This window comes from Aedes aegypti, unplaced genomic scaffold (assembly GCF_002204515.2).
Source record: "Aedes aegypti strain LVP_AGWG unplaced genomic scaffold, AaegL5.0 Primary Assembly AGWG_AaegL5_hic_scaff_1221_PBJ_arrow, whole genome shotgun sequence".
Classification (NCBI taxonomy): Eukaryota; Metazoa; Arthropoda; class Insecta; order Diptera; family Culicidae; genus Aedes; species Aedes aegypti.
This window is the reverse complement of record NW_018734647.1, coordinates 8,813-18,007: the sequence shown is the minus strand read 5'-3', so window position 1 is coordinate 18,007 and position 9,195 is coordinate 8,813. Positions and strand designations below refer to the sequence as shown.

General features: G+C 36.1%; 1 protein-coding gene across 1 annotated transcript; it reads right to left on the bottom strand.

Moving 5' to 3' along the window:
• Window positions 1-741: 741 nt before the first annotated feature.
• Window positions 742-2,056, bottom strand: LOC110680346 (HEAT repeat-containing protein 6-like). Its single transcript, XM_021856165.1, has 2 exons — window positions 1,842-2,056; window positions 742-1,655 (listed from the first exon to the last, which is right to left on the bottom strand). The coding sequence occupies exons 1-2, from the start codon at window positions 1,992-1,994 to the stop codon at window positions 777-779; spliced, it is 1,032 nt and encodes a 343-aa protein (XP_021711857.1). The 5' UTR covers window positions 1,995-2,056; the 3' UTR covers window positions 742-776.
• Between the last annotated feature and the right edge of the window lie 7,139 nt (window positions 2,057-9,195).

Here is a 9,195-nt window from a genome sequence, read left to right as displayed (position 1 = left end):
TCCTGATGTTTCAGTCAGTAATTAATATCAATATCTGACATTTTGTTGAATTTCTGGATTTTATTGTTTCGTTTTAACCCAATCGCTGTGGAAAATAACTAAAAAAAATAGGGGGTGGGGGATGCTTGATATGCTACGTATTTTCTAATGGGGGTATCAGCATATGTGACTAAATACTACAAGGGGGGAAGAGGGTGTAAAAACTCTACGTCATTTATGGACGGCCCCATAGGAGAAGGTAGATAAGTCCTAAAAGCAGCTCTATGGCTAATAGTAGAAGGAATCGCATATACAACAGAGCACTATAAAACACTTCGTTATTCGTTTTTCAACACACGTTAAGGAAGTAGCATATATTCCTGCAATTATTGCTTAAAACAAATCTCTGGAGCAGTTTGTGAAGTTTGTGAGAAATCTTACAGGAATTTCTAAAGAGATGCCTGCAGGGCGTTCTCCTGAAAGTATTCCAGAAGAAATATCTGGAGAAAGCACTAGAAGAATTCCTGAAGCTATTCTTTGACGAATCTAAACAAAAATTTCTGGACATTAATCGTGTAAGAGTTTCTAAAAGTTTCTCTGGATCTAGAGTGACTTTAGAGATCATATTTGTGAATAAAAAAAACCATCCATTGGAAATAGATAATTTTAAGGGACATAGGTACATTGAAATAGAGAACAAGTTTCTAAAAAACCTGTTACCAACCGATCAGTTTTACAAAACCTTCAATATCTTTCAGCCTTTTGTAATCCCAACCTTATTAATGAAACGTTTAAATTTACTCACTGTCCAAATCGAACGACTTCTCCGAGTAGGGATGACGGCTATTCTCGTCCCAAGTGGATCCAGTCTTCGCAGCTGTTCCCTTCTTAGCATCGCTCTTGCCACCTTTCCCTTTGGCGATGGTCCGAGTCTTCCTCGTTTTCGGAACCTTTCCTCCCTTGTTGATGGGAATGTGCTGTGGCTCCGGAACACCTTGCTGCGATACCATAATCCTCTGTGCCATAGGTTGATTTATCCCGGGAATTCCGAACATCATGTACGCTTTGGACACCCCCAGCAACTGGCCAAGATGTTCACGCAGCCAGTCCTCCTGTTGGATCGATACCAGCCTCAAACAGTTCAAAGCCGAGATCATCAAACTGTAGAACGAAGCCTCCGGAAGCCAATCGCTTTTGGCCCTAAATGCCAAAGACACCACCGAATCGCCAATCACAGGAAGATACTTCTCCATGGCCACATTTCCTTCGGCAGCGACCAGAAACGCTTCCATGCACTGCACCGTCGCCAAGTGGATCTCTTCCGGGGAACTCCTGTCGTATGTCCTGCCACCACGTTCCACCTTGCGATAGTCGGGATCCGCAAGCAGATTCACCAGCATCCCATTACTCGAAACCAGGAATTCGGCAAACATGGCCACATGTTCGCCGCAGTGTTTCATCAGGATCTGCAAAGTGCCCAGAACTTCGCAAATGACCTGATAGAAGCACCTTTCCAAGCATTTGAGCAGCCAACCGATTTGCACCGCGGCCACATTTGCCGGTAGGGTTATTTTCTGCCGGCTGATGAGCGTCTTGGTCAGACAGCAAGCCTTCACGATCAACGTGTCCTCGCTGGTGGGAATGTTCACGAAGGACTCCACCAATCGGATCGGTGCCTGTGCGGGAGACCAAGAAGAGATTTAATGACGTTTCTCAGAAATCTATTCCAAATAAAAAGTAATTTTAAAACTGCAAAAATCTAGGTAAATGGACACCGATAAGCTAGGGGAGATTTGGTAGACTTAAGGATGTGATTTCCCGTTTCCGGTAAACATCTGTTATGGGTTCTCCCGAATACTCACCCTAACGTCGGCAATCTGCTGATTTTTGTAATCCAGCCCATTCAACTCGTTCAGAAGTGTGTTCAGCTCGTTCCGGTACTCGCTGGACTGGCCACCGCAGTTGATGAACAGGAATTTCGTCGATAAACTCAAGAATTGCGCTTCCAAATCCATGGCAAATGTTTTGACTGGGCTTTTGTTTTTGCACAACTTGGCCAGCTGATTTTGACATGTTTACCGAGGTGGGGGTGCGGATCGAGACAAAAGTGGATTCGTCTCGTTTATGTCGACCGGTGCTTAGGTCGACTATTAAGCTAAGTATGCTGTTCCGCTCAAGAAAAGTAAAAATTTCTGCGGAAAGAAATGGTCAAGAAATTTTCCACAGTGAGGTCCATTTGAAATGACATTTCTTTTCAACTGCGTACTACGATCAAAGAAAAATGCTTTTCTTTACCATTTCTTGCAAGAAATTTCCCACGCATCGAGATAGGCATTTACTCTTCTGTTGAAGTGCATACTTCGCTTTACATTTTATGATTAAATTAACATTTCGACATAGATACTTCCATTAGGACTTGGGCTGGTTCATATATTTCATAACGCTTAAATTGACCATTTTGGACACTCACCCACCCCCTCGTGACGCTTACTCTACAATTTTCGTATGAGTCGTAACAACGTTAGGACACCCACTCACCCCCTAAAGCGTTATGAAATTTGTGAATGGTCCCTTCCATAGAGCTTACACTGAAAGAGAACCATGAACAAGTTTTTAAATTTACTATTCGTATCACGATTGAGCTATCAAGAACGCTTTTTATTTGCGTTTTGATCCCTCTCAATCCAACCGCATCGATAGCCGAGCGGTAAGCGTTCGCGCTTGACAATCGCAAGATCCTCGGTTCGATTCTGGCTTGCTGCAAGTTTTTAACCATGATATAGTAATTTTTACTGTCGAAATGGTACCATGGTAAAATTGAATGCACAAAATATTTGAAATAAATGCAATTTAGTCTGCACAAATCAAGTGGCGTTGTGTATTTAATTTAACCCTCTAATGTAGTATTTTCAACTGCAACGCTGTTCTCAGTGTAGTGACATTTGATCGCACGAACACTAGCATACGCTCATCATACACAGTTTGTTTATGTTTTCCTCAAAGAAACTTGCACACTCTCTCCAGACTCATCAAAATGCATATGGAAATATTGTGAATTTTCTTGGAAGATGGATTTGAAGGGATATTGCTTGAGCTGGTTTGAAATCAGCGGTAAATTTCAAGGGGCACTCCAATACATTCAGGCGGTATGAATATCACACTTAGATTTTCTTTCGTTGTTCGGTAAATTTTGTTACCGAAAACGTACTGTACATCAATATTCAACTGATGTTTCGGTATTTCAAACGAGCTTTACCGAAAAAACGTACAATATTAGGGGAAATCAGAGGATATTTGTTTGTTTTCACCGAAATCGTCATTTCATTTACCGAAACAATCGTAAATCGTTTAGATTCACCGTAGTCAGTAAAAGTTTACCGTACTTCGGTACCTAGTGATACAGCGCTTTACCGAACAGTTGTTAATTTGAGATTGTTAACCGCCATGTTTATTTGTGGAAGCAAGAAAATACTGTGAGAAAAATCCACTGTCTGGCATCGTTGAATGTATCATGGTAAATAAGTTGAATAAGTGTTACCGCAGAATACAAAAAAAAAGTTATTTTTGTAGATGGAAGTTGACCCATCAAAGACGGAATCGGCGGCACCAGTTTTGTTTGCTGGAAGTGGCGAAAAGCTGCAAACGCCCCACAGGACTGTTGCATGAAGTGGATAATCAATGGATTATTCAATTGGCGCTGAATTCACAGCTTACTTTTAGCCTTTTAGGTTGATGGTGAAATCGCTAAAAGTGAAATGAAATTTATAAAAAATAAACATGCCGAAAGGAATAAAGAAACGATCTCGAAATAAATTCAATTGTTTCTTTAAAGATCACAATAAATTGCCGATATTTCATTCTTTTTTTTATCATCCTGATCATGCTTCTGACTGCCTGCAAATATGAACAATGCGTTCGGTAAATGAATAAATATTACAAATCGTTCGTGAATGATTACCGAACGATTTGTAATACTTTGACAGCTGCGTTTTGATTTCACTTACGGATTGTTCGGTTATCATTAATTTTACCGGAAGCATTACCGAGCGCTCAGCAGTTTATATCTCGAATAACTTCTGATCTCGCCCTGAAAGCCATTGGTAACCATGTGTGTAGCTCATTTTTCTCTGAGCATTTTAATGAATTTTCATGTTATTTCACAACGCTATGGGGAAGAAAGGATCATTATCTACCTGCCCGTTATGTTGGTTTGGATGCTTATTCTATCATTTGCTCAGAAACAACGAGCTACACACGTGGCTACCAATGGCTTTTAGGGCGTTATCTCAGAGTATGCGAGATATTTCGGTAAAAAAATTACCGGAGTCGGTGATATTTTCTAAGTGTGATCCTCTAAGGGTTCATTCATTTATTTCATAACGCTGAAAATGGCCAATTGGGTCCTAAAATTTTTAATGAAATCTTGTTTTTATTTAATAACACAAAAGAGCATGTTACTGTAACTACTTTAGCAATTTTTCCCGCTCAAATAATGGCTATATCATGTTTAAACTTTAATTTAAAAATTTGGTCCATAAATGAACCTTGACACTTTTGATCATGTTTGACGTTCGCTTAGTCGACAAAAACACCACAGGGGTTTTAGTTCGACCACAGGGGTTGTTCCTATCTGACATTTCGTAAGGAACACGGAAAACAAAATACACCCAAAATTTGAGTTTAAGCCAAAGGATGTGACAAAATCTAAAATAAATGTTTTTTGGGCTTAAACCAACGGAAAACATTAGAAAATTGAGTAAACATGTGTTTTTGGCCTAAACTTAAGCGTTTGGCACTAAAATTGGGACAGGGCTTTAGGACCCTATTTTAACACCCACCCACCCCATCATAACGGTTCTTGTATGAATATTCTAAAAATTTTGCATGAGCCGTAACACCATGAGGACACCCACCCACCCCCTTAAGCGTTATGAAATTTGTGAATGAGCCCTAACTCAATAGGATTGTGGCTCGCAGTTACTCACAATTCACATAAAACATCTGTGAATAGACGATTCTAGATATATCCATTACATTGAAGTCCAGTTTCGAACACATTTCTAAGTATTTGATTGAAATTTAAGTAATTGAAAACTTTACCAAAATAAAATTTTCCAAATATGCATCAAAACGCCCCTCAAAATATGCTTCCCTCCAGCTCGTAGCATAAGCAACATAAAAAAATTGTCAAAAGGAATCAAATCAAACCACACAAAATCGTGGTAGTGAAAAGGCAATCTCGCGTACGTGTTGCACCAACGGTAACGGTGTATACAAAAATGTCAGAGAATCAGTCGATTTCGAATACATCTCTCTCTTTCATCGACCGAAGATTTGGACGGCGATTTGAGGAACGGCGGTTTAGAACCGTCGTGTCCAATCTGGAAATCTCCGTACAATATTACCTGTAGTATCCGGATCGAGATGCAAACTCACTTTCTCAAACTCATCGGCCGAATAAGTAAATGCTGGTTTTAAACCAGCACAACCGTATGCCACAAAATCATTCACTAAACTGAGGTCTCGATCGCGAGACACGCATGCTCAGTCTCGTGCGCGCTTTTCCGAGCTGTCAATTATCGCACGCTTAAACAAAACATACACGATAAAGTAAAACAAACATACTCATAGCATGCACGCTGATATAAAACCAATCAATATTTTTAAACACCAACTCTAGCTACCACATCACCCAATTTGAAAAATTTACACCCGGATTCTGGGTGTTTTTCGAGACATAGTGCACATTGTTTCCGCATGTTTAAGAACCATACATGTACTGTTTCCTGTATTATTCACAAACATATGCGACAATATCGTAGCAGTTTCGTATAACGTCCAATTTAACAATAAACTAACCGTACCAGAAACTATTTTGGCCGTTTGATAAATTGTTATTGGTCAAATCACAATGTGGGGAATGGGCGGTTAAGTTATGTAACCATAAGAAAAACTTCGATTTTCCCGAACAAATTTTTTCGTTTACAATTCACTGTACGGTTGATATACTGTCCTTTTTTTGTCTGATTCACTTTACAGCAAAAAGTTTTTAAAAAGGTTAACAATAAATTTGCAATGTAAAATATAACGTTTATTTAATTGTTGATTTATGGTACGTTATGTTATTTTAACCCTATGCTGTTATGTTATTTTATTGTAATATCATAAGCAAATAATTGATGAGTATTTTGATGGAAAATAATAAAACAAGTAAATACGTATTGAAAAACCTTACTTCAGTATTTATGTCAGAAGTTATATTTGTTTATGTCAGAAGTAATATTTCAACTATACATATTTATTTGTTTCATTTTTGAATATTAAATCAAACAAATACAGTGGCCCAATTTCATATTCGTACAGGATACTGTTTCCACATAAAGTTAGTAAAAAACTATTAAATGAAGTATTGAGCTACAAATACTTTAGCCACATGGAAGGTAATAGTTGTCATCTATTGTTTGCCAATCACAAAATGTTTCCATTTACATTCATCTTTGGGTTAATAGAAAAGTATTGAATTGATGTCTAAAATTCACCCAATTCCATATTCGTACACCTACCAAAATTCAAACGCACAACGTTCAAAACTAAATTTAGAAGCTCTATTTGATTTCTGAAGTGCTTTATTATGATGTTCAGATGTAGTGAAATTTATTTGGACAATTTATTAGTGGACATATATGAAATGTAGGTAAAATTATGAGAAATGCCAGTTTTCCAATGATTTTTGCTATAAAATCCAATAATTCGAACAATAACGTTTATTTTTGTCATGGGATCCAATCTATACACTCAAGATAATGTCCTCATTTGATGCATGTGCAAACCTATATGGATTTTTGCAATGGGGGTTTGCATATGGAAGGTATGTGCGAAATGAATGTTTTGTCGCCAATCTTTATTTCCATTGAAAGTATGAATACTTCATATCCAATCCATAACCCAAACACATACTTTACATGGGCGGCTACAATGGAGTATAATGATTGGACAAATCATATTAATGAACGTTTTTGGTTTTCCTTGTTATATCTAATAATGATAAAAAATAAAGAAGAAAAGTTTATTGTATAGATTGATAGACATATTACAACAGCCTCAATATGTGGTATGATAAAAAAAAATTATAATAAGCAGGTGAAGCAGACAAACCAAAAATTGCTTGTTGAGGCAACTCGTGTTGGTCTTTATTCTCAGCACATCTCTGTGGGCAGCGAGGTGGTTAGTTCATCAATCGGTTTATTGCTGTAATATTCTCTGCATAAAAGTAGATTAAGTTAAAACAATATCTTAGTGTTGGTTTTCAACCATAATTACCTTCCAATTCAAACAAAATATCGCTGAACAAATGCAGCTTATTAGGATCACCACCGCGAAAACTTTTTACGGACGCCATATTTTTACACAATGTGCTTCAGAAGAATGCATACATTGCACATACTTTGAATATATTTCAAATGGCGTATATGTGTTGCAAATATAAGGTATTTAATACTATCATAGTGTGTATATGACACACATAAAACTAATGATTTGGGAAATTTGAGCAACGTATGTGCAAATCCACATTAATTCAAGGGAGTCATTTTCTTGAGTGTAGATTATACTCGTAAGCTCTGATAGAAATTAAGTTGAAATATATACAGCTTACAGAAATCATAAACAGTTTTTATCCCTTTTGAGTTCAGAAAATTGTTGTGCCATAAGTTCAAAACACTTCTAAAATGATATTTTTAATCAAATTTTCATTCTCAACAACAGGTAAATGTTAATTTTGAATTTGTCTGTAAAAATCATTTGAACTACGAAAATCGTTTTACAATAAAGTACCCTAAACTACGCTGTACATACCTCCACATAATTGATGTCATCGTAATATTCAATTATCTTTTAAACAATATTCAAATTATATTCAAATTAGCACCCTATTTTGCAATTTATTGATTTTATAAGAAAAATACAAAATAACTTGAATGAGCAGAGAGCATTGATATACTTTTTACTAGAATATATCCTGTTGTTTTCATCATTTTAAAAAACTTTTGTGTTGCGGTTATGGCAAAAATATTTATTCTATAAATCTCTATAATCATGTTTGTTAGTAAAATGTAAATTAAAAATGATAATTACGCAATGTTTTGATAGGAACATTAACTATGGATTATGTATATACATTTAGGAGCCAAACATAAAGAAATTGACTAAAATTTTTGGTTTTGGATTTGTTATAAATGTTATATTACCTAAAATTCAAAAGTATAAGTTGTCGATATCCACTCCTAGCTACTCTAAAACTGATTATAATTTTTTGAAACTTGTGCAATATTTGCAGTTATCATTTTTAAGGAAGTGATGTTGAAAAAATGCAATTTCTTGTTCGACTTACCGAATATTTTAGCAAAAAAACATGGGAAAACTGGTATTTTGAAACTTAAGTTTCAAATATGTCCGCGACAGCAGCCGTGGAATTTTCAGGTGTTTTTTACAGCTGCCATCGGATAACTGAAACATTACTTCACCGAACGTTTTACACGTAGATTTTTTGATTTTAATTAAATGAAAGCTGTGTTTTAGCGGGATCACGGCGAAGATTTTCGGCAACTTGTGAGTTTCCGTTTGTTTTAATTTTTCATTGTTCTACACAGCAAAAAAAGTTGTTGAATATTACATCGAAACTGCTGCAACCAACTCATTCCCTCGATTGTATAATATTACACAGTCCGACGTACTCGAGGGCTATTGATGTGATGAAAAAGAACGATGTAATATGTTCGATGTAATGAATGCGACGTACGATGTACGATGTAATTACATGGATGTAATAGGAAATCTATGTAAACAAAGCAAATTAAAAATAAAATAAATGCTCGATGATTGATTGAATTGCTTTTTATTCTTTAAGGCTCTTAATATTTACAGTATTAGACAAAACTTTTGCAAGTTTTGTGATTTTTCATACAAAATGATCAACTTTGGTAGATTTCAGTTATTTATGGACCGATATTAATGAAATTTTCAAAGCACGTCAGACATGACTTGAATTTCAACATTTATTTTTAAGCGTTTTTTTGGATAAAAAAAAATCACTTAGAATTATATGTTTAAATTCAATTTATGTCTTACGTTTTGTGAAAATTAAAATCGATCCATAAATAACTGAGATCCAGTCTTCCAAAGTTGATCATCTTGTTTATGGAAAATCGAGAAAGTTGC